The sequence below is a fragment of the Netta rufina genome (assembly GCF_964035555.1).
Source record: "Netta rufina genome assembly, chromosome: 5".
NCBI classification, from domain to species: Eukaryota; Metazoa; Chordata; class Aves; order Anseriformes; family Anatidae; genus Netta; species Netta rufina.
In genome coordinates, this window is record NC_140128.1 from 5406979 (window position 1) to 5433673 (window position 26695).

Sequence of the window (26695 nt, forward strand, 5' to 3'; positions counted from 1 at the left end):
AAAAATTTTTTTTTTTTTTTTTTTAAATCCAATCCATTCAATCAACCCATGCAGAAAAACATGCAGGAAAGAAGTTGCCATATGCAACTATCTTCTGCTGTTTGAAACAAACATAAGAATATTTTGCTACACAAACTGGAGTATATGGATCCCATTACAGTGCTCAGCAAAGGGAAGTATGAAGCAGCAGCTGCCATTTCTTTCCTAAAACAAGATCTGGCAATAGATTTCTTATATTTGATTCTCTTTTGGACTGAGACTGTAATACAGAGAAAGGTGTTTTTCAAAGAAATCCAAAACTCTTGTGTCAATAAAAACTCAGCAAACCTGAATTGCAGATTAGTAACACTAGTTCAATTAAAAGTATTGTACTGATATTTTGTGTTTAGCTTTTAAAAGTTTGTGCTTGTGATTTCCACCTGATTTCCTTGGTCCAATCTTTTCACCCAGCAAAGCTATTTGATAACATTTAAAACACTTTCACAATAACGATTTTTCACCACAAAGATAATTTTCTCAAATTTAAGTATGAGTCAGATTTGCTGCATAACCATTGTTTTTTTATTTTTTATTTTTTTTTGGGGGGGAGGGGGTAGAATGGGACATGCAAGTCCAAATAGTCTTTTTAACCAATACATTCTGCCAAAGATACTTGCATGTGGTGGGGTTGCAACGCATGCAGGGAGGATAGAGCCAACCCCTCTGGACTTGAATTAGAAGTATTAATAAAACTGCCTCTGAAGTGCATTCAGTAAGTAGGGAATAAGGAAACCCTCCTTTTAATAATGCATATGGCAGATGGGTAGATCCAGTTGACCAAGTGAGTGATGGAGCAGGGAAGGGATGCCAGGCAGGGGAAGGGTAGAGGCACATGCATCCAAACACAGTGAGGTCACCTGGGAAGCTGGTGGTACTGCCAGCGCTGGACCTCTTGGAAGTGGAACACTGGATGTGGGAAGTGGATGACCTGGTGATACTGGAGTAACAGCTGGTGGGGGTGGAGGTGCTGCCACTTGTTTGTCAACTTCATCTAAGTTTATGTCATCAAGATCCGTGGTATGAAGCTGCAGGCCCCCGGCAAACCGCCGCATTGATGGGGCAGAGGGAGATGCCGAAGGACGTCCACTTGCCAACTGCTCTCAAGAGAACAGAAATCTGCCTTAACAGTTCATCTGCCTGCAATAGCTTTGAAGAAATTAATGGCAAATCCTAGAACAACACTCAACCCAACTGCTCCTGCACCAAAAGCTCTTGCCTTCTTGCACACAGAATATATTTAAAAGTTTTCCTATGAAAGGAGAGGAAAGGGCATCAGTCTGCAATAATCATAACCTGATCTTAAGAGGAGAGGGAGAAGTAAATTTAAGAGGGGGAAGTAAATTTAAGCAGTTACCAAATACAGTTTTTGGTGCTATGGAGTTCAGATTGTCAGGAGGGTCTGAACCTTATAATTTCTGTTAACACCAGACTCACAGTGAGGCTAGCAAACTCCACAGTTTGAGCAGAACAAGTAGCTCACCCCCAAAAAAAGTTAGGAGAAAGTGTCTGCAGGGCTAAGGAAGGGTTGTACAGATTAGAGTTGTACATATTAGAGTTGCTAACATTTGTCTTTAGATGCCTATCGGTGATCAGACTTAGGTATTTAATAAAATCTGATTGACAGTCTCTCATTTGCTATTGTGTAGACTCAGCTTGGGAAATATTGAAGATGAGCTGTTCTACAGATACACGCATCTTAGTCTCATCTGACAATGCTTCCCCCGAGTGGATCTCTCTGCTGACATTGAGGTGTCATCTGTCATACTCACCCTTTGGTATTAAAAAGCATACACATTTCTTTGGGAGAGCTCAACAGATCTGGAGTGCTGTTGTACCCAAGATGCAGATCAGGCCCAAAGGTAGTCTAGTCGCATTTACCCCTCAGGAGCACTCCATCTGTATGTTTTACTTCATGTTTAACTGCTTGGATAGTTTTGTAGCAGAATTGTAATTGAAAAATATGTAATATAAAGAAGAATTGATGGAGCAAATACAGTGTTTGTCTCAAATCAAGGTAGAGCTCTGACCAATGACTTTAATTTACAATATTATCTCTTCCTTCTCAAGAAGGACAAAGATCTGGTAGAACCCAGGCAGACAAAGTTAAGCAGTGAGAAAAAAATCACCATTAACATTTCACTGTCCTGGGGACCTGCACTGAAGAACCAAATAGATCGAAGCCTAAGGCCAGGAAGAACACAGGACCATCTGCTTTTTCAGGGCTGCTCCCTATTGACCTGAAGGAAATTTGTCCAAGAGTGTTCCCAAAAGGTCCCCTTTGTGGTTACAATTGCTTGGGGGTCATGGGGGAATTCAGCAGATTGCAGTGTTCCTCTTGGAAGCAACTGTGCTTGGAAGAAAGCCAATGCAGGACAGTGGGAAAGCCTCTCTCCACATGTAGAGTCACATGGCTCTAAAGCTCAATCACTATATTCCACTTCCTTCATTTGAGGGGACTATTTGAAACACAAAATAAAAACAAAACAAACAAACAAACAGAAAACCTCATATTCTTTGGGACTTTTTTCCCCCCCTTATCACTCAATTAACCTGTCCCTTTATTAGTTATGATTGCATGCAATACAAGCAGGCATTCAAGAACTCATCATTAGTAATGTTCTTATTTGCATATAGCACTGAAAAAACACAGCTGGGAATTCTAGCTTGTTTGGTGGCACGTCCCACCAAGCCCAAACAGTGCTCACAAACTGATGAAGTTGTTAATTTTGTGGTGATAACATACTCAGATGGACAAACTAAAAACACTAGCATAGTGACCTTTATCAAACAACATCATCCCTGTAAACTATGGAAACATAATTGCTGAAAAGTTGTTTTTTATTTTTCCCCTCCATCTTAAAATGAGGCCTGAGGAGGAAAGAGGAAGACAGGTTTTGGCTCAGTTCCGTCCAGTAAAAGCTGTTGTTTTTAAAAGAAAACTAGTGAGTTACTTTGAGATCACACAATATATAGAAAAGCCAACTTTTTAATTTTTTTTTTTTTTTTTTTATTATTATTTTTATGTTTTACCTCAGGAGACTCATTCTCCACAGAGGAAATCTGTTCTAACCGTGTCTGACAAAGTCTTTCCACCCAATGCTGCACCTTTTCTGATTCTTCCAGGTCTTCTCGTTCCGTTTCAGATACCTTAACCACATCATCAGTTCACAAAAAGAGATTAGAGGTATAGTTACAATACAAATGTTTCAAGAGTATGAGATACTATTTAAATTATTTTAAGAATTAATTGCGCTTTTAAGAATGATTTCCTCTTACGCTGTCTTTTGTTAGGCTCATCACTACACACAGACACTCAATAAAAAGTTTCCTCACTCAGACAAAAATTGACGACAGCAACAAACATTTCAAAAACTCTGTTCCCAAGAAATGCATTTTTTTCTACTCTTTATCATCTTTGACATAATTAAATGAATGTCCTACTCAGATACTTCCACTGAAGAGGCAGCTCATTTTCTTTCAATAGAATTTTTCACTTAATAGGAGAATACAACATACCTCCTGCACAAGACGATTTATTTTCAGTTGCTTTTCCTTCTCCAGCATTCCTTCCTTTTCCTTGGCAAGTCTTTGCTCAAACTCCATTTCCTTTTTATTCTTCTTTTGTTCACAAAAAGTGTCACTTTTTGACTTCTTTTGCTCTTTCCCTTTCTGGGAATTTTTTTTTTTTCTTAAATTAAATTTTTACGTAAACTAAAAACACAGCAAACTTCAAGCTCAGTACATGAGTGCCTGCCTTGCAAATTGAATTACACTGCAAGTATGGGGCCAGTCTTTTAGAAGCAAATCTTAACTCAATTTCCCCAGCAATTTGCTGGAATTTCAACCTTATTTGGAAGGCTTGTACACAGTCATTTAAGTTATACAAGATCAGACAGTTCAACTTTTCCTCTGCAAAGCTACAACAGTAGGGCAGATAGATCCACTAAAAAACTTCAAATAGTCAAATAGTTTTGGTTAGATCTTCATTTATCATCTCTCCGTTCAGTCACTTTTACATTAATACAAGACTGACCGCTTTCATGTGACAGATGCTCATGTATACACAGATGTGACCATTCTATGATTAAAAAACCTTCATGCTGCATACATTCTAAACACAGCATTGCATGCCTTCATGCAAAAAATTAGATGGAAAGGAAAGGCTTTGATCAGTGGAGCAACTAAATTGCTCCCAGGAAAGAACCCTGCATCATGAAGACCAAACATAAAATCTAATCATGCGCATACCTAATATAGTGCAACGCAACTCTAAAATTTTACATGTCTAATGCAAGCACATGGCAAAACTTCTTCATAGTCTTTTAGGAGCACGTGTTCCTGTTGTTTCTGAAATACATCCTGCTCCCTATTTCTACTTCAATGATGTCACATTTCAGCTACCTTCTTCAACTTGTACTATTAGGGCCTACTTCATGTTGAAAAGCCCATGTCCTCTTTGTTACACTGAAAAAAATACAGAAGGGCAACGGGGCTGGCCGCCTATTGTCAATTCCTGCCAATGCCCAGAGAGGCTAAGATTCAGATTTGATCTTGCTCTGCTCATTTTCATTGGCTAATGGCTTTTCAAGGGGTTTTTAGGAATTCAAAGCATGACCATGTTTTACCTTACATATCATTATTTGTCTTCCTCCCACCTTCTATGTGTAACATTAATAACAAAGCAAACATTTTTTCCTGGCAGCTACAAATGTCATCCTCTCAGTCAAGAAAGTAATTAGAACTTTGTAGTACAGAGTTCAGGGATATGCTTTCTATTGCTTTGTGGTTAAATGTTCCTATTATTGAAAACCAATAATCTTTGGAGATAATTCTAGTTTTTTATCACACTTTCATCTTTTCACACTAATGTTTTAACCTGAGCATCGTTCTGCTGGCATGTCTTATTCAGAGCTAATTGGTTTGTACTTTAGTAGTAATTTTTAATATCATTTTATCCTCTAAAGAGTTATAAGATACATTTAGGACTGTCTATGAAACATAACACCCAGCAGGTCAACCTGCTACGTATCAACATTTGGAAAATTACCTAATGTACTGCTCACTAAGCAGTACATGTGCTAAAACGTTTCAGAACATCAACGTCTATGAGACAAATCTTAGTTGCATTCACTGCATTCAGCTACTACAGGATGAGTCATCCTTTCCATCCATTTTCTCCATGGATTCTGTGCACTTCCCAAAAACATTTTAAGTAGAGAGTGAAATTTTGGTTTTCGTGGGTGCACAGAAAAAAATTGATTAGTAATTTGCAGTAGGATGAAAAATCACCTTTTCCATATTTCAAAACATTTCTAAAAGCAAAAGATTTATTTTTAATCTTTTCAAGTTTCTAGTCGATACAGTGTAGTATAGCTCAACAGAAACTGTGGTCGATCTCCATTACTATATGAAAAGTTATTTGGAGGCTCTGTAAACTATGTTTGCCAGCAGCCATCGAGAAGATCACCTATTTGTGTGAAGAGGCTGAATTTTCTTAATATATATTTATATTTTTCAGCTATAATTCCTAAGTGTACTGAGTTTTACACGTTACAGATCCAGGATGATTTACATTCACTAGCAGCACAAAATGGCATCAGAGTACACTGACATTTCCTATGCTCTATTAAGGTCAAAATAATAAATAATAATAAAAAAGTCTATAAAATGCACTGAAAGAAATAAAGAGAATAAAGCAACAGCAGGAATAAAGTATTATTTGGAGCTGAAGTAATGTGAAATCACAATGTTTTAGAGGCAACTCTTTAGATGAGAGGTATTCGATCGAGCTTAAAGCTTTTCTGTTGTTTTTGCTCACTGTCTGTGATGCACATGCCTGAAAGTCTTTTGCCTTCAGCCCTCCTCTCACTGGGATATTTGTATAATTGGGAACCACATACTTCACTCCCATTGAATTTTTGCCTCTTATTGAGGCTTTTTTCTTTTGAACATTATTCTGAGGATTTGTGGAAAACAGAAGAAATGCACTGTGCACTTGTGCTGAACGCCTTCTGCAAAGTACACACAATTCCCATTGCAGCTGGCAGGACTTAAGAAGGTCAATGTATTCAGAAGAAAAAATTCCAAAAAGCATCTTAACTTATGCACATGAAATGAAGAAGCATCTATCTCTAAATAATGTCTGGTATATTCTAATGGAAGAGGAGAAACAGAAGAAAAAAGGAATTAAAATTCAAATGCACAGCAAACAAGTTTATTTATCAAACTTGGTACCTTGCGAATTGTGGGAAATTTTCCTTCATACCGATAAAACCATCCAAAAGCTAAAAAAAGGTAAAGGAAAAGGTTTTTTTTTTTTTTTTTTTTTTTTTAAAGAAGAAAAGTCAAGGACAGTCAAGGACTGGTTCCTATCAGTCCCTGCTGATACACAACTGATTAAAATTTATTTGAAGGCACAACAAAGGTTCAATATTACATGACAAGATCTTAGATAACTTCTTGATCAATTATGCTAGTACACTTAGTCACAAATAATCCTTATTTACTAATACACATACCTTATGTTAAATGAAAAAAAATGCAATAAGTAAGCTTCGTATAGAACATATGCATTGCTGAGATCTCTGTGGTCACAGTCTTACTTTACACTAGTTGTAACAAGCCTTCTCAAAATCAAACAGGTATTCAAACTCATTCAATCTTGTGGCAGAACACAGTGGCATTTGAGTAGGAAAAAAAAGCTCCATTCTGTAGAATAAGCTAAGTAAAATCATACAAAGTAATCCATTACCATAATTTTACATAATAAACAGTAACAACACACACAACTCTAAGTATAATCCATCATTCTTAGGATTGACATGTTTTGTATTCTTGTCGAGGTATCTCTAGAATGCAGTGACAACAACAGTATCGTAACATTTCATCATTTACCAAAGGATCACGCATTGTCCCAGCAAATACAAATGATAGGTTCAGTGTCAAGACTGACTGTCAGGAGGAAGTGAAACACAGGAAGGATCTAAATCAGGATAGGAAGTTAAGGCTGAGCGGCAAACCTTTTTGTCCTGCTTCATGGTCACTTCATCGGTGTCATCTGTGTCAAGTTGGTCATATGCAACTCCCTTTAAATCTTCTAGAGAAACAAAGGAGGAAAGGAGTGAGGAGATAGAAACGACAGTCCAACTGGAGGTTTCCATGAAATAGAGATCCGCAATGTGTGACTGGGAGTTTCCATGAAATAAAAGAAGTTAGTAATGTGATATTTTTCCACATAATTGAAAAGAATGGAGGTCCTGCTTAAATCAAATCAACTTCCAACTTTCATGTCAAAAAGCATCAGTTAGAGCAGGTGTAGATGTTGTGAGCCAGGTACCTGGTAAGAGCCATTACATACATTTATCACACACTTCCAGTGTTGACAATCATTAAATCATCTCTAGCTGGCTTGGACATAAAATAGTGATATATTCCATACAGATCATTGATGTTGTGTCTGAAATAAATACCAAAGAAGCAGACTGAAATCAATTACTTACTTTTGTGTTTAGAATGAGGGGCAGAGTGCACTTCTGCAGTCACAGTTTTTAGAGATTTGGGAGGCTCTTTAGGCCCCCAGTCTTCTTCCCACTCCTTTTTAAATTTTTCTTCCTCTGCTGTTATCCTGTAAGGAAAAAAAATGCAGTTACAAATTCTAAGTATAGAAATAACAACATTAATGTAAAATCATTACAATTATTTACTTTTAATTATTTTATTATTTAAGATAAAGAATCATAAAATGCCCTTCTCCCAAACCATGTTCCTTTCATGAAGTGTCATTTTACTGACAATTACCCAGAAAGTATCTAGAAAAGCACCACGATCAAAAAAAGGGCAGTCTGAAGGAAAATTCAGAAAATCCTGGGTATGTCACAACTATACTGCCATGTAACCTATTATCTTGGAGCTTCACATATGGTGCCTTTAAGTGGCCTTTTAAGTGGCCTAAGGCCTATTCTTGGCTCTAGCTAGTCTTGAACTGGTATATTGACATATGGTGCCAAAATATACCAGGTCTTAGAGGTATATACAACTATTTATGCCAGGATTTTCTTGTTAATCCCTAGTTTAGCTAAGATAAATTTTAAAAATATCCACACGTGGTCAAAGCACTATTTAATAAAAATCTGATTTCCTGGATAGGATAGGTTATAAAACTTACTGTTTTCAATGCAACACTTAATTAAATCTCTCCTCAAAAAGCAAAAGCTTACTTAAAAATTTATGAGTAAAATTTCTACTCAAGACAACTAATATCACATGCTAAAAACATAAGCCTTAGTTTAGCCTAAATCTACTCAGCTTTGGTTTTTAGAACTATGATAATCTGAAAAGACTATTACTACACTGTGTACCTCTCACAGACTGAACAAGCTTTTTTTTTTTTTTTTTTTTTTTTTAAATATAAACTAAGTGGATATGTCATTAAGTGCCTAAGCATATGCATATTTTCCATCCCTTTAGTTATTCTTCTGTTTTTCTGTTTCGTCCTTGATGTGTTTCCTTCCAGGACACATTTCTTCTTTTCTCTTAAAATTACATGTAGCGGCCAGTAGAGCAAACAAATTCAGAGACACAGAATTTCTTAAATCTTAAATTACTCTGTACATACTATTTAACTATACTATATACACACTATAACATACTCTAAAAAATAAACATTCAACTTCAAGCTGACTTTGAATTTATCATCACCATAACCCTTGTGTTTTCCAGGTGCTGCTTTTCAGATACGTTTCCTATTCTGCAACTCTGTGGTACACTTCCAGGATGCACTGGGCCCTATGCTTAGCTAAATATACAAATTTATTAGAAAAGCATATGGAGAATGTTTTCAGACAGAAGCACATACATAAACACTCTATTCTTTGGGGCAGCATATTGCCTATGTAGGTTGTTACTTACTGTGCAATTTCTCTGCGATATCTTTCTTCTTCCTCTGCAGCCTTCTGGGAAATCTCCATTTTTCTTCTATAACATCATGAATTAGGACATCACAATACAAATAATATTTTCTGAGTAAGAACTTCCACAAAGTGTGTCAGCATATAGTTAATATACAAACAGTAAACACATGCACATTAGAAAAAAAAAAAAAAAAAAAAAAGCTTCTTTAAAAAGTCTTCTTTAAGATACCAAGAGTTCAACATGCTATTATTTAAAACCTGAGGACATTCAAGACCATCTGCTTAAGAAGGATATCTCTGCAACTCTGTGAGTCACTATCTCCTTCTGAGACAGTTCCACAGCATGTTATTGTGAGAGTATGAATTTGTAACTGTTCCGCTAAAAATAAAGGACGGGGGAATGTCACAAAGAAAATACAAAATATCACATTAAACCATAGGGGTATGAAAGTCAGGGAACAGTGATTCTTGAGTGACTCTCCTGCTGAAGACATGCATTTGAATAATGTTGGTTTGGAAAACCCAGAACATCAAGGGGATAAGTAATTATGAGCAGAGACTCCACAAAAGCAAGCGTAACTTAATCTAAGTTGGGAATCTCCTTAAAATTATTCCTGTCTTACAAGCCCTTTTCAAATCCAAGCTACATTTTTCAGACCCTCCTACAGAGTCCTTACAATCTCTCTTTCTCTTGCTGCTCTTTGATGATTTTGTTGGTTTCCAGCGCAAGCCGCTTCTGATGCATCAACTCCTGGCGTTCCTGCTCACGAAGACGTGCCTCCCTCTGCCTCTCGTCTTCAGTCATAAACAGCTCTTTTCCCTGCGATCAGCACCCCAACACAAATCAGTCACGAAAGAGTCTCATTAACATTGTTTTTCTGGGGAATAATTCAAAACCAATTATGTAACAGCACATCTGTCATTTCCTCACATAACTTTCAGTGAGGAATGCTTTGTGAAAGACCCCCAAAAGACCTGGTAATTTTACTCCAAAGAGAAACTCCAGTTTTGTTCCAATTTATGATGTGCTAAACACCTTAGAAGAGGCAAGCAACCACTAAAATCAACAGTAGTGTAGTGGTCAAGCCAAAGACACTCCCAGTATGTTACCCAGCACAAACTCCACATTCTGCTTTCTTGGAACCTAACTGAGCAATTCAATGCTAGAGAGCAGCACATTGAATGAATCCTGATGGTGAAGACAACTACACAATCACTGTGTTTTAATGCTCCTGTGCCTGGCTGCTGTGGAAGAGCACCATCATTTAGGAAAGATGAAAACTGGGAATGTAGATTGCAAAAGATTATATTAGCTGATGTGTTTCAGTTGTTTTTGTTTCTATTTAATTTGCTGTATAGTGAAGACACCAGCCCTATTTTCTATTCAGGGAAGATATTTCAGTGCTACTGCTTGTGGAACATTTTGAAAACATCTACCTAGATTTCATTACTGAAACTAAAATCCCATTAATTATGAAGGCAGAATTTTTCACATCTCTGAGAATCAAAGTATAGAGCTCTTGAACAAAAGCAGGCAGTGAAGAATGCCTTTGCATTAAGGTCTTTGCTTGACCAGTAAACAGGAGTAAAGAAACAAACAGTTTTTCTATTACAATCCCTTCTTCAGTACAGAAATGTGTACTGAGGAAAGGAGAAGCAAATGAGGTAAAGTAGGGTGGAGCAGAGGAGTCCCAAAGCAACAATTAACCATTTTAAGGATGCCAGTGGTAAACACTGGAGCAGTTCCCACCTTTTCTAATTTCTGTTAACATATCTGTGTAGAATATCATATCAATGAAATAATGAAAAGCCACTCTGAACTACCTTGGTTTGATGGAATTTGGCAGCGTAAACATTATAATGAAATGCAGCTTTACATTTTATTTATTTTTACTATTTATTTGCCCATATAGTTGTTTTCACAAACATTGTGCTTTTGCAACTATACTACTTACGGCGCCTGCTACCACAGAGATAGTCAAAGTACGGCTGCTTTTGAGCACTCTGACAGCCTGCAAATTGAAACAAATCAAAAAATCAGTCTGCATTTAGTGATAAACATCCTGTATACAAACAATGAACCATGCTGGTTGTCAAGGCTGGAATTACCAAGAGACCTACATGAACTGAAAAAAAGATGGTAGCAGTTCAGATCTCCAGATTCTCATGTTCGATACACTCTTAGGTTAAGTAGCCCAGTATCAAAACATGTTTTTGCAGCCAGGGAAATTGGATAGAAGCTTAAAAACTGACAGCTATGTATTCATGGAATTAGGAATTCTCATTTCTTACCTCTTTATGGTCCACATTAGAAAAGTCCACTCCATTTACTTCGACAATCTGATCACCAACCTAAAGGAGTTAATCCATATTTTAGTATAGATGCTGAATTAATACATATACTAACCAGATTTGGGGGGGAGAGAGAGAGAGGAACTCTATCTAACATTCTCAATACAATAATTACCAGCACTGGCAGGGTATAAGGGGAAAACTGGCCAGGTTTGCATGTCCTCCCATAGGCATTTCTTACCGCCACTATTTGAAATCAAATACTGAACTGGGTGGAATATTGGTTTGACCCTAGAAGTCATCTTTTTGTTAAAATGTAGGGAACTTTCTTGACTGGAAATGTAATACACAACATTTCTTTGTTATGGAAGGAAATCACAGCTAGTGATACTACAGTGATCCAGAAAACCTGAAGACATAAATGCCAAATAAGATTTCCTTGTAGTACTTACCTTGGAACGTGGCATACATACCTCTAAGCCCACCTCTGCTGAAAGAGAACCTGGCTTAACGTTGCTGATAAAAATGCCTGGTTTTTGTGTTGGACCACTGGAAATACTGGTGTAAGATTAAAACAAACAAACAAACACAAACAAACAAAAAACACATATTTATACATAATATTTACACACTAATACAAAGTAAGCAAGAAGGCTTGACCTTAGACTGTTAAAACCTAAAAGAAAATTATCCAAGCTTGTAAATACTGGTTTAAATGCTGGAACTAACATAGTACACTGACCTACACCAAGTTCCTGGGACACTAGTGGTATTGAAAAGCCAGCATGTAATACAATGATGAATTAGTAATTTCTTGCATAGTTATGAACTGCAATTCATTATGTATTTAGAAGCAAAAAGGATGGTGCAATCAGGGTCCAGCATCTAGCGAGGAAACACTGAGATGCAACCTATGCTGACTGCCAACAGCAATTATTTGTGAGGGTAATATATCCAGCAGGTGATACAGAATCACCCTTACAGGTTTGTAAATATATTTTTAAACTTGACACCTTCCACACAATAAGAAAGAAAACTTGCTTTAGAAAATATTCTGTTCAGTCCCATCTTGCTAATTTCTTGCTAATTTACTGAATATACCTACATGTCTAAGAAAGCCTCCATAACTAGATGCAAGGACACGAGTCTGAGAAATATCTGTTCATATTTCTAAAAATGTTGAAAATTCAATATTCATTTTAGGAAATGGATATAGATGGGCAATGGTCTTTCAGTTCAGAAAAGTTTCACAGGAAGCAGTCTAAGTTCAGGGAATCAATCTAACTACAGGTAGTGCTGGAGCCTGCTATGTCACAGAGCAGCACTTAAAATTTAAAAGCATTTAAAAGGTCCAGTTCCATGACACAACTTGTGTTATGTAACCCAAATTTAACAATAAGAGCAAGATTATAGAGAACTGTTTTGATTTTAAGTCAGAACTTGGGACACAGGTATTATACCTCGTCTAATAATATATCATGTGTCACAGATGTCCTGCTGTTAGTCTTCCTTATCCTGTGTGGTTCTCCATGTCCCTAACATCATATCAATGAATGAAGGAAACAACTGCCTTGGATGTCTCATTTAACAAATCAGCGATGTTAAGTAAGAACTATGCACCCACCTGCATCCCATGCCTTTTGTACCAATCAGGCTAATGAAGACTTTCTTCTCTTTATTGTCTCTCCCTCCAGAAGAAGCAAGACCAGCAACACTGCCCTTTGCTTCCTGCAGAAGGATTAAAAAAATGCTGCAGACGTTATTCTGTGTTGAAGTTCTATCAAGACTACTATAAATATCATGAAGCCAGGACCAAACCCTGACAATATCAAGGTAAGATTCCTCAATGGACCTATCAGAAATGAATGTGAAGTACAGTGGAACAATTTGACTGAGGTGAAAGACTGAACTTATCTATTTGGAGAAAATTGTTTAAATAGTCAAACTTCTATCCAGTAAAGGATAAAGGAAAATTAGAAGAAAGTGATATGGCAAAATAATCATTTAGATGTTCCTTGACAAAAGAGCTGGAAAAATACCTGATAATGATTACTATTTAACTAAGCCTTTCTTTCTGAAAGCAGAAGAATGATAATTGTGGTCTTTCTCTTCGTTGCTGCAACCCATTGAAGTCATTTGCATTCATACCTGTCTTTCTTCCACCAATATAACAAAGATAGACCAAATAATCTTTTAAAGATTTATATAGATAAAGAATGGCCTGGTAAATTGATAGGCTTAATCAAAATAGGGTACCATTTCATGAGTACAAGATATTCTATTTGTATCAGACCCTTTTCTAGTGATTCTAGAATCATTTCATATCACAAAAGATGTTTCTCCCAGAATACTTGTAATAAGATATTGCACCTTAAAAATAAATACAATCACTTCTGTGATAAACTCAGAGGATAGAGTGGTTCAGAACAGTTACAGACTTCCCAGAAAATATCTTAATAAAATACTGATCTCTTACCCCAGATTCTGACACAAACTGGTCCACATATTGCCATTTAAGGGGTTCATCTGCTGAGCTGGAACGAAAAAGTGATTAAAAATAGTGGTGAGGCATTTAAATGGAACATTGAATAAGCATGCAATTCTTTAAGCTAGTAAAGCTGGTCAAACTTAAAATTGAGTAAACCTCCTCAAGTGAAACAATATTGTGAAACTCTAAGAATAACCAGGAAAATAATCTTAAAAACTGGAACAACTTATCTAAATGTCTACGCAGAGACACACCTCTCATTTTTAACATTTGCCCACCATTCCACTTAAAGGTTTGCCTTTTCAAAAAAATTGGACAAAGGACAATAGTTTGAACTTTTTTATTAGCTCTGAAGCAGTTCTCAGATGTTGTATGTATGCAGTAGCAGCAGAGATCTGTTAAGCAAGGTGCATTGATAATGAAATTTCCAGGCTGCATCCACTAAGATAGAAGAAATAGAAAATGGTTCATTTAAGTAGGCAACTGGCCTAACAACCCAGATACTTTAAACACCACATCCATCTGCTCATCACACTAGACATACCATTTTAACTAGGTAAGGAGATGCCTGTTCACAAGTTTTCCAACATACAGATAAACATAATGGTTCTTTGAATATTGAAAAGTCAGTGTGAAAATTAAATATTATTACCTTTTGACAGGTATCATTCCAATATCTGAAAAAGAAAAATGCAGTGTTAAGTAACAGCATTTCAACAGATCACTAGCTATCGACAGCAACAACCTTCAGCAATACAGAAGATTTTTGAAGTTACTTACGTCTTACTTTTATGGACACTATTTTCTTCGTGCGAATGAGGTTTATGACTTCCTCATGTGTGCATGACGAGATGGAATATCCATTTATACGAACTATCTCATCTCCAACCTCAGAAATGAAAAATAGAAGGAAAAAATGTAAAATAAGATTAAAAAAAAAGTTTCTAAGCAATGATGTGATCTGGCAGTTATTTAGATGCAGAGCTTTGATGATGCTGACTTCTCAATATTCTGGGGATTTCAAGTAAGTGCCAGATGAGGTTTACCTGTATTTGTTTGAAACCAATTCTCAACACCAACAGTATAGATAAATGGCCAGAATACTAGTTTTACAAATAGTATTTGGTGGAAAGCAGAAAGAGGAGCCAGACTTCAACCCTGCAGATTATCTTATATACAGGTATCCATATTTCAATTCAAACAATTTTGGAGCATTTTTCCTTCTTTATGCATTAGTAATTCAAGTTTTTACCATATGTTCTCTAAGATACTTTCCTAACTTTTCTGATCAATAGGAAGTTAACCTTGATCTTATTAACTTGCCAGATTCTTGATCAGAGTACTGCATTGTTTTAATGAATTTAGCTCGATATCAAATGCAATATCTTATTATTTACAATAGTCGTGCACTAGCATAATGAATATTTATTTTGGGGTGCAGTAGTTTTAGTCTTCTTGGATCATCTACATGAGTTACAAAATTGAGTGCTGTTAATATTACAGCTTTTTCAGGTGTTTTCACAGCAGCAACCCATCTTTTCTCCCTCAGACTGTGGCTGGGGAGACAGTACTGGCACACTATTGTGGCCCTGAGGCCCCTAACGTGGAAAAATAAAGTGGGAAAACTTGGGGCAAAAACCATACAAGGAAGCTCCCAGCAGACAGAAGGCAAACTAATCACTTATTACCAAGCTTACTTGGGTTTCTGTGTGCACGAACTATATATTTGGGCAACAAAGTCCAAACAAAGCATGATGAGAAAAGACCAAGAATGGGTACTCTGAATAGCACAGACAATACTAGGGTCATCCCTAAGGCAAACTCAAGAGTAAGTAGAAGTAGCTTCAGCTGTAGCTGTTGCTTATATGGTGATAAAATGACAGTGTATTGATGCAAAGCTTTAATTTAAAAAGGCTTCTTCTCCTTTAATTTATACCCATATTTGATACACGGCAACTTGGACATCTTCTATTTTCTCTGAACTCTGCCTAATGGTCCCCTTAGGTAGGTAGTCTGAGAAGGAATCAGGGATGGAGACACTGCCTACATCATTTAAGGGTGTATCTTACTAGCTGCTTGAGATGACACTGAAAAACACAAGGCCTTGGCCAGAGCATTATAAGCACTTTTGCCTGATGCCAATTATGTGATGTGACTGTCTGAAAAGTAATTCCAACTCTCCCCCATTAGGCAAATCAACCCAAATTAATCCTCTGCACAGAAGGATAGGTAAAAGCTTACCAGGAAATGGCTTAAACAAACCAAATGTTACCCTCATCTATCTCTGTACTTTGATCTTCACAAGCACAATGCCAAATACTTTGACTTTACTACTCTCCAGCAACATTTTCTACTGTGAATATTTATATGTAAAACATATCAAAATGCCACCTGGGTAGTTGACAGGATATTTCTCATTAATATTAATAGGATTTTGTTCTTAATTAATGAAATTTTGTGTGGTCCCTATAAATCTGCTTTCATGGCAGCATTACTACTAGTTAATGATTGCCTACATTTTCCAATTAAGACTCAAGTTTTGAGCTGCAAAATTGTGTTTGTTTAGGCTTAAGTTCTCCATGCTAGTGTCCTCTTTAGGCTGATTTTAAATTTTGGCAAAGGTAAGGGAACAAGTTCTAAACAACAAAACTTGGGTGGAATGCATTCTTGCGTTCATTAAAGAAAAACAAAAACAGAAACAAAACAAAACAAAACCCACTGTATCTACAATCACTTTGTTGAGAGACTCTGTGCTTCATTGTAGGTTTGGAAAAGGTCCTTATACTAGAAATTGAATATCACGAACATGAAGTCTTAGTGAACATCATCATTGACCCAAAATATTTAGAAGGAGAGAGGCTCATCATAACAAATTTAATGAAAGTTAGTTAACGTGATGACTCTGCCCATACTAACTCTGGTCTGGGGAAAACTTCCCTTTCATCCAGTTGCTTGGTATGAAGATCAGCTGTGAACACGTTTGCAGAGCAAAGAAGTCGGCTGGAATCCAGGGGGCCAAAGAGTCTCCGTGGGAATAGAAAGTAATGAGAAGTTTCATTCAGCCTTAACCACAAAGTCGTTTTCGCACAAGGGCATTTCCTCACTATCTGCTTACATCCCTAAAGACTTCATTGTTATATTTACACAACAGTAATTACGATAAGCATTGTAATTTTTAACACAATGTTCATTAAGACACTGCAAGCAACCAATGCCTTAGTTAACTCTATGATACAGCTGTTTTCCTACAGAACACTACCATTTCTCTTTTCAGCCAAATTCTTCCACTCTCCCCCATAGAGACTTTTCAACTTTACTGTCAGTAGAAAGACAGAATGTAACACCACCGTTCTTAGTCATACCAAGAAAGTGACCTACGATGGCCACTTATATTAAGTCATGCAGTCTATCTACTGTTTTTTCCATCATGCAAGCTCAATGACAGTATCTGCACCTGAAGAGGCTTTTAATAGGTGAAGAAGTCACAGTCTAGGTTGCTGAGGACTAGCTTCCCTGTACCTTGCTGACATTTTCAGGGAAAAAATGAGTACAGCTAGAGACTCCTGCTCTGGTTCTGTGCATCTCAGCACCAAATGCTGCAATTTGCCTTGCCACATTCATGCTGGAGGAGCAAGTGGAACTGGAAGCATGAATTTCTCAGTACAGCCTGTACCTTAGAGACTGTCACCTGGGCTGTGATACCTTTATCCCTAGATGATGGGATATTGGACATGCCATTACCCACTGCCTCCACTCTTATTTGCATGGAAAAAATATCAAGTTTTTCTATGGTGCTCTGTTCAGATGGAAAAAAGGCACCAAAACCCACATTGTACTTTTCCACTTTCATAGACTTCTACGCTGAGAAGTGCCGTATGGTGTGTAACACTATACAAAACACTACAAATACGTCAACTGTACCAGCATATCACATGCAGTGTGGTATCCACTAGAGATCGTAAAGTTCAGCTGACATAGCTTCAAAAGACTAACAAAGTGAAAATAAATAATAATAATAATAATAATAATAATAATAAGGGACTCTCCCGAAGTAGAGAACATTTTGCAGAGGCAGAACTGTCAACCCTTAAATGTGGGACTGCTGCTCCACCTGCTGGGCACCCTGTATCTCACTCAGGGCAATGGCCTGCATGCAACTCAGCACCCCAACCAACTGGGATCAATTGCAATGCTCTAACTTACAAAAGCACCCCCATTTTAAGACTGCAAATGGCAGTGCTGTTTGAGAGTCTTGATGTAGTTTTTGTATCAGGAGACTAGTGTTGCTCTGGCGATGTTATTATTCACTAAGCTAGTCATATCTGTTAGCATTATATCACCTCCCTAACAGACACATGTTTACATAACCATAATTTCAGCCAAGAATGTATTTTATTTTCTCTGCCCATAAAGGAATGAATGTTTCCCATTCAGATATTTTCACTGCTCACCTTTACCAGGTAGTCATTTCATTTCTGAAGCTGCTCAGCACTCTCAATTTATCCTAGACATTTCTGTTGCTGACAATGAACACTGATGTTGCTCTATGCCTGTCTAGGCCAAAACTACTGCAGACATCATGGGCGTGTAATGAATCACTTTTTTGGTACACTTCAACTGTTTTTCCTGAGAAGTGTCCATATACTGAAGTAATTGATAGCTGTTTTCATACATGTTGGTGCTTTTGTACTTGTGTCATTCTATACCAAACTGTTGAATCAGAAGCAGTAAAGATAAGAGTCCGCAGGTAGAGCAGAGTACAACAGTAATGCTTTCTTTGTTATTATATATCACCATTTCCCTATGAACAGGGAGATGACAGACTTTTAAAAGAGAAGCTGCAAACCTAACTTTTCCGAAGTGAAATGCCTCTCGTTTTCAACTTTTAACATGGGAAATATAATATTTAGTGCTTCCAGGAAATTGAAGGGTTTTTATATAATGACATTACTGTTACAAATTTCTCATTTGGTATACTTCTTCCACTTTCATCACTCATCCCAATCGCAATCTTTTTGTATTCAACAGAATCTCCACAGATAAAAGTATATGAGAAAGCAAAGTGGGAAAAAAAAAAAAAAAGATTAAGTACATTTTGTCATGAAAGAACTATACAGTTGTCTTTTAGAGAAATTGTAGTTAAAGGGCCAAAACTACAAATACCTCAGTGAAGTTTCCTGAGTACTCAGTCATTTTAATATAGCTTGGGAACTACTTCAAGGAGAAAAGCGCACAAAATTAACAAGATTAAAAAAAAAGGCAGCAGGATAATAAACTGATGTTATAATAGATCATTATACCTTTCTCAGACAGCATTTTTGGGATAGAAAAAGTGTAGAGATTTAGTTAAATAACAGGTGGATGAAATTTCAGAAGCAGTTGGCTTTATTACGAGACAGCAATTTAGAACAATGAGCTGCCTGTCAACTCTGCTTATTCACTTGGGTTTAGAAAGTGCCTAGTGCCACCTATTATGAAGGCATTTCAAGCTGCTCTTTAACACCCCCTAGCAACAAGCACAAGTCAGTCACGTTAGCTGTTCATATTAACATATATATAATCTAACCCTGACAAATTCACAGTCTTGTGGATTTTTCTTTTTGCCCTTGTTGCCCCTACTTTGTCTGCTGAACTCCAACCAAGCTGAGTTGCAGTACAGTCATAAACCCAGCCCAAAGATGCTGTGCATTTCCATTCACTATCACCAATACGTAGCACAACAGCCCATTACAGAAAGCCAGGAGTATCTTTTTGCATGCTATGAAAAAACAAAGTATTGGCATCTTTACAGTAGCATGACAACTGAGCACAACCCTCTTATCTGTCGTGTCAAACCATTAGGCAAATAAGCGGAGAACAAGAGCTGCAACATAGTGTTAAGACGAATATACTAGCCTGACAATAGAGGACAATGGCTGTTAAATCCTTTACTGCTCAGCATCACTAGTGCCTTCCAGTATTTTTAAGGAGATGCTTTAAAAAGCAATAGAAATGACTGGTCTTTTTATTATTATTTATTATTATTATTATTTATTTAAAGTTTTCTAGCAGTGGAGGAAGGATGCACTGGATCTCTCTACTGAGCTCATCATAACCCAGGTGTGTCTTTTTACCCAGTGAGAATGGGAAGGGTAGACAAAAATAATGCACAAGGCACACAAGCTTTTGTAATACAAAGCCTGGGAAGGTACATCAATGCCCCTTTTTGGAGTCACCCACCAGCAAATCCCATGCTTATGAGTAGCCTGCTGACATATACAGCTCAACATTTGTGGTGTCCTATGCCACCCTCACAATTCTAACTAAATTCAGAATTTGTGGGTGTGTATTCCCTGAGTTTGTGGTTTTGTTTTAAGAGGGAGCTTCTAAAAGTGTCCAGAGAGCTCATCATGTGCCTATTCAGAGCATGCTGCCAAAAGATGGGACTAATTCAATGCTGATTCTGAATTAGTGAATGGGACATCTAGGTGTGAATGCACAACCCAAAGGGCATGTGTACATGTAAGCAAACACAGAGAGGAACATTGAAATTTTAGAAAACTCTCTGTGTAATAAGCAAACATTGAACCCTAATTGTGACTGCCTTGTGGAAAAGGGCTACAGTGAAGCTTATCTACAGAACATAGTTTAATTAAAAATTGTATTGAATCATGATAATTGACACATTTTGGACTATTATTAAATATAATCCTTAAATATCAACACTTGCAACAACTATTCATGCTCCACAAATTGAAATTAGCCAGGCATATCAGCTTTTCTACTCAGAAATACAGACCCTTAATACACTTTATCAACTACTGTCTTAGAAAGATGCAGACATTTGTCACAGCAATTGCTCACTTCTTTCTTCACCAGGAAATATATGAAGAAAGGACACACACACAAACTAACAAAACCCACAAACCTTCATTAATACAAATTGGAGGAATCAATTTAGCAAAGAGAAGTGTTTCTACACATAATTATTTTTGCCAGCTTTGTTACAGTTCATGCAGCTAGAATTTAATCACTGAAAGAGCAGTACTATGCAGTAAAAAAAGACATGGAAGACATGACCTTTTTTTGCCCCTTTTCTGTGCTTCCATTGAGAAAAAAAAACAAAACAAAACAACACAAACAATCTACACTTGAAGTTCAAATAAACACCTCATTACACAAATCTTATCAATGCAACGTGAAATTGACATTCTCAGTGTTTATGTGCTCCGTCCTACCTTTAATCAGATTTTGGCAAAGTTAGAGAAGACCTTTTGTTCTATCAGCTTACATTGAACTACGGCTATTCATGAAGCACAGATTCCAGAAAGCCCTTTAGTCTTCACAGATCATCATATCCCAAACATGAAAAAACTGTTCTCTTACTTAATTTTAATGATATATAAACCATTTTAATAACCTCATTCACTGATGGTATCTGCTATGGCATCGTCTTACATATGTTTTGAATTTCATTAGAAAAGACAAAAAGCACCTTTGCTACAACTATCTCTAAACGCTGAAAGACATTTCTTACCACCTGCTTTCCCAACATTGGAGCAAAAAGCATTTTGCAGCACAGTATCCAAGAATATAATCATCTTACCTGAAGTCCAACATTGTCTGCTTGTCCTCCTTTAACTAACTGGGAGATAAAGAGGCCACAGCTAAATTCCACTCCACCTCTCACACTTAGCCCAAGTCCTTCAGGATGCAAGCGATCCAATCTCACTTCTTTCAGCTTTCTGCAAAAGGGGAAGATACCTGACTGTTCAGCTGCGTAACGTTTTGTTGCAATAGTGTTTCATATGCAAGTTGTGTATTATTCTTCTTTCATAGCATTCAGGCATAAAAAAACAAAGCAAAACAAAACAAAAACACTTGACTAATAGAGCCATAAGAATCTATTATTATTATTACTAAATGCAGGAAGAATGAGAAAAGACTGTTTCAACAGCGAAGCATTGTTTTTAGATTCCCATACCCTGCTTTTACTAGATTAACTACCACACAATAAATTTCACATAGTTCAAAACGATACTTCCAGCAAATACAGCAAGCGTCAAAAAATGTGAGTTTATCTAAAAACTCAGTCAGTATTACTTGGTTGTATTTTCTGAAGTTAGCTACTTTATTCTATATCCCCTTACCTTGATCTTTTGGGTGTAAGCTGATCATACTCCACCTGGTGTTTTAATGGAATAAGTGGGCGGATAGCATCAAATAGAGGCAACCTGCTTGGTTCGTTAATCACGAGTTTTAGATCCCCCACAAGTACTGGAAGATTCATAGATCTACAAAAACACAGTGAGAAAACAGGCACAGGTAATCAACACAAAGAACTATTTAATAACTAGCTGTACATTTGTCTTAAATATTTGTGTGCCCCTTCAACCTACTAAGGAAGTTATTTATACAAATCTTGGTTTAACCAAAGCAAAATAACCTCTGAGAAAGCAAACTTTCAGTAAGCAAACAAGAAGAATACCTCCTTCAAAACAACTGAAATATCCTATACAGTGCTTTTATTTTTTTAAGATCATGCACATCACCTTTATAGATGGTATGTAATTAAATGCTTGGGGCTTTCCAGATATTTATGGTACTTTTTGGAATCAACTTTACAGACCAGACATACCTGCCAACTAGATTTTTATTTCCTAGCAATCCTTCTTATTGAATCTAGGCTGCAAACTCTTCTCCTGAGCTGAGCTCAAGGGATGGATGAATCATTCAGAGCCAGAAAAATCACGCCACTAAGTAATTAGAACACAGACTACTTAAGTTCTAAAATTCATTTCAAACCAGAACAGAAATAAAAACTGAAATAAAAACCAATGAAAAAAATAACCGAAACAAGTGAAACCACCGTGAATGTTTGGTTGAATGACAGCTAGGCAAAGTATCCCTTGATACTATCAGCAATGAGGTAGTTACAGGGCTAAAAAGTGTTCTTTGATGGCCAGCTGCAACGAGTGCAACAACTCAGTACAGTTCAGTGGAGCTATTCCTGCGCAACATCCACCTAACTTGGTGTATAGTAATTACTGATCCCTCTTTTCTCTTTTATCATTTGCATTTCCTGACATGCACTCTCTCTAAGGCATATACACTGAAAATACGTCTCAGGAATGCATATTAAATGGCATTAGAGGTCAAATACTTAAATTTATAAGTGCTTTTTGCAAAGAAGCAGAAATAAAATGTTATCTCCAATAGCAAATGTGTATATTTTTCCCCTGGAACCCTTCATCAAGGATTTTTAAGAAGCAATACTTCATCAATCATAGGGATCATGGAAATTTTGCTTAAGCCATTGAAATTTTGGAAATCAAGGAAAAGTTACTATATGCATTGTTAATTTTGTAACTGTAAGAAGATTTTAAATAATTAAGAGCTACTGATTCAACCTCCTTTCCAAACAACAGGCTTTATGAATGGAGAAGCAATTAGACAGACCTGAGTGAAACTGAATCAGATATGCAGCTGAATACACCCCAAACTAGAGCTCAGTGCAAACATCAGATCAAAATATCTACATTACACTTAGCTGAGATGCTATTAATTAAGATATGAATGGAAACAATGCCTATTAGAGCCACTCATCTACGCTGAGTGGAAAATACACTCTCATTTTCTTTCAGAAACAATGGATGAGATGCTGATCCCATGTGCAATGATATAGGTCCTATGCAACTAGGGTTTAAATCACTTCAGTAAAGGACTGGTAATTGGCCTATCACTTTACCATTTTTTTTTTCCATTGTGTTGGAATATGTCAGTTGTTAAACATGCCAAACGGATTCCCAGCTTTCAGATAAAAACAGTTGAAAGTAAGTCTTAATCTGAGTAGTATGCAAAAATCTTTAAAAAGCGAACTGGGTGAAAACCTCTGTTGAAAATAAATAAGCATCATTTGGAAATACAGCAGTATCACTTGGAAATAATAATGAATCAACACTCTCCTCCTGTTTACTAAGAACATCCATGTGCTTTTTTCCCTACTAAGAATCCACCAAATTAGTTTACAAAACTGTCAAATCAGAAAAACAAAGTAACTTTGCTATTAACAAAAGACATACCCCTTTATTGGCCACAGAAACAAACTGAAAATGTAAGACTTCAGGAAAAAGAATTAAAAATTATTATTTCAACTGATTTTCTAGGAATTTATAGAAAGAGCAAAAGTCTTGAATACCCACTTTTAGGATTGCAAAACTAAGTAAAATTCTACAGAAGTATATATATAACTAGATCTTACTGGTGGTACATCCGCAGCACATCATAAAGGTAATCCTTCTCCGCTTCATTGTCAATTAGCAGATTAACCTGAAAATGCAAGGACATTACTGTAAATCTGACTAAACAGTCACAAACATTTCATGTACAAAACTTTCACAAAATCTTAAGTCACAGATCAAATATTTCAACAGGGAAAGTTTTGATTTTTTTTAATTAACCTGTTTTTGCAGCAGGGAATACTTCACAATGTGAAATTTACAACAAGACTTCTTTTTAATTATTAATTTATTAATCTATTTAATTATTACAATTAGACAAAATAGTAAATACCAAAGTCTCATATTCTCTATGCTAGATTTCTTCTTGGCAGCCTAATAGTCTGAAAATAATAGCACATTAGTCTTACCTGATAATCGCTGTACTGTTGAATAAATGTTTTCAGAAACCTTTTTGGCCACTCATTAATATAACACATGTTGCCACAGAGAAAAATACCCCACTGAGATAATTATAATCTATGTCCTGTGGTTCCAAACCACTGATTTCAAGCAGTAGCTCATTTGTAACATTATGTAAACAGCCACACTCCTGTTCCTTTTTGCTCCAGCTCTTAACTGATAGAACTTGCCGGTTATTCTTTCCTCCCCCGGTAATAGTACGTTTACTTAAACCAGTGTCACATTACCATGCCTGCTCTTGGATACTTGCAGTAGAATACAGTAAAAAAAACACACAAACAAACGAACCCAACCACTCAGAATTCTCATATGAGGAATTCAACTTATATTCAGTGACATTGGTAAGACCCCCACTGATCTTAATTACAGTGAGAGATCACATCACAGTAGTTTTACATTTGGACAACCTTAATGTTTAGGAAAACAATTTACAACTGACCTCAAGTCTAATATTACTGTGACGTGAAGTCTGAGGACCAATTTGCATACTTAAAGAAAGGTCTTTGCTTTCCAGGTTTGCAATGCTTTGCGTTATATTCTCAACTGAATACATGCTTCATGCTCCCTTTGTCTCTTTTCACTCTCTAAATCCAGCCAGCATCTACATATAGATAGTTTTCCATTACTTGTCTCTGGAATAAGACACTTGTAAAACATCTCAAGGCTAAAAACCACTGCACGCAGGACTCTTTCATTGAGTAACAGTGAAAGAGTCTTTCACTGAGTAACAACAGCAAAGTAAACCTATTTTTTTTACAGCAAATTTCAAAACACCAAAGAAGTCTGCCTTAACAGGGAACAACATGGTTAGAGTTGTAACTGACTGGTTCACCAGTACCACACACAGGCTCAAGTCAAGGCGATATAAGACTCACCCTCTTCTGCTAACTAAGGTACTGTAGGAGCCTGCTTACATTGTCTCATGAAGAGCACTGAATATTCGAGTGCATTACCACTACACAGCAAAGACCCAACCTACCATCATCTTTTCTCCTGGACAGGAAAGCAAGTAGTGACAACGTTACATTTTTCTCATGATAGGCTAGCTGGTAGATATGTCTCCCACCACTTCTCAGACACTAGAGAACCATGTCCAAACTCTACCACTTCTCGCAGAACATGCAGACTGCAACCATCCTGTTTGGTTCCTACAATTCTCACCCAACACGAAAAACTTCCCCCTCCCTTAACAAAACCAAGTGATTACTTCAATATTCATAGTACTACACCAAGGATAATCTTCCCAGACCATCTCTCTACTTAAGTCATTCTTCTCCTTCTGCTTTCTATTCCACCAAATGTCATTTCATTGTAGCCACCCATCCCGTGTCATTTACCTAAAACCATGAGCTCCTTGAGACAGAGTCTTACTATAGATATATAGTTACTTAGGCTTGTCAACAGCTTCTAACATGACTTTAATGTCATAAATCCTTAAAGGTCATGCCTCCACATATTAAGAAAAAATAAATTAGTGGTGATGTGTTGTGACTTGGACCAGTGAAGTATTTTAGTTTCAGTCTCAAGAAATCAACAGATCTGTGCACCAAGGCCATGGTTTCTGGTTGAACTGTACTCTCTCTTTTGGCAATTAATTATATCTGACCTTAATGGATTCTAAGTGGTTAAGAGTTCACCCTATGTATCTCTGTGTTGAACAGATAACATATAAAGGTCATTTTCACACATAAAAAGGCTATTTGCACAGTGAGTGCAGAGGATCTAGTACTTGGTGTCACAATGGTATATGCTTATGCACTCTGTAAACTTGTCTATTAACATACTAACTATGACCAGGGTTTGATGAGGTTAACGAGTAGACTCCTAATCTCCCACTTGAACACAATGAATTTTAGAGACTTCTTTCTAACTTCTTCATATTTTTTCTTATATTCTGTCAGGACATAAAATCAAAGTAGTGCTATCATTAGGCTTACACTGATACCATACTAGCAAAAAAGTAACACCTGAGATTAAAATAGAGACTGCAACTGATAAAAACCCTCTCAACTGCAAGAGGGGAACAACTTTAAGAAGCTAGTTATGACAAAATTATCTGTTATAGGTTTATTTCACTAGGTGCAGAAATGTCTTGCTACTGGCAACTGAAATACACAGAGCTGACTGCTGACAAGTAATGAAGTCTACTAATTTCTTTTACTGTCTGCAAAAGTATTACAAACTTCAGGTTCAAACATGGTTTTATGAAAACCGATACAGATAGATTTTGTAAGCAAAAATGAATGTGCAGAAATGTATATAGCAGTTCACTGTTTCCCGAATGAGCT

General features: G+C 36.7%; 1 protein-coding gene across 1 annotated transcript in view; it reads right to left on the reverse strand.

Moving 5' to 3' along the window:
* USH1C (USH1 protein network component harmonin) overlaps positions 1-26695 on the reverse strand; it is a gene marked incomplete at both ends in the record, with an annotated part of 41443 nt that overhangs the window by 12476 nt on the left and 2272 nt on the right. The window contains 14 exons of the mRNA XM_084288302.1: positions 7059-7135; positions 7539-7663; positions 8947-9012; positions 9626-9768; positions 10904-10960; positions 11241-11300; positions 11714-11798; positions 12865-12968; positions 13717-13774; positions 14381-14405; positions 14509-14617; positions 21314-21452; positions 21858-22001; positions 23969-24036. Coding sequence (XP_084144428.1) covers positions 7059-7135; positions 7539-7663; positions 8947-9012; positions 9626-9768; positions 10904-10960; positions 11241-11300; positions 11714-11798; positions 12865-12968; positions 13717-13774; positions 14381-14405; positions 14509-14617; positions 21314-21452; positions 21858-22001; positions 23969-24036 — 1260 coding nt within the window. The remainder of the gene's footprint in view (positions 1-7058; positions 7136-7538; positions 7664-8946; positions 9013-9625; positions 9769-10903; positions 10961-11240; positions 11301-11713; positions 11799-12864; positions 12969-13716; positions 13775-14380; positions 14406-14508; positions 14618-21313; positions 21453-21857; positions 22002-23968; positions 24037-26695) is intronic.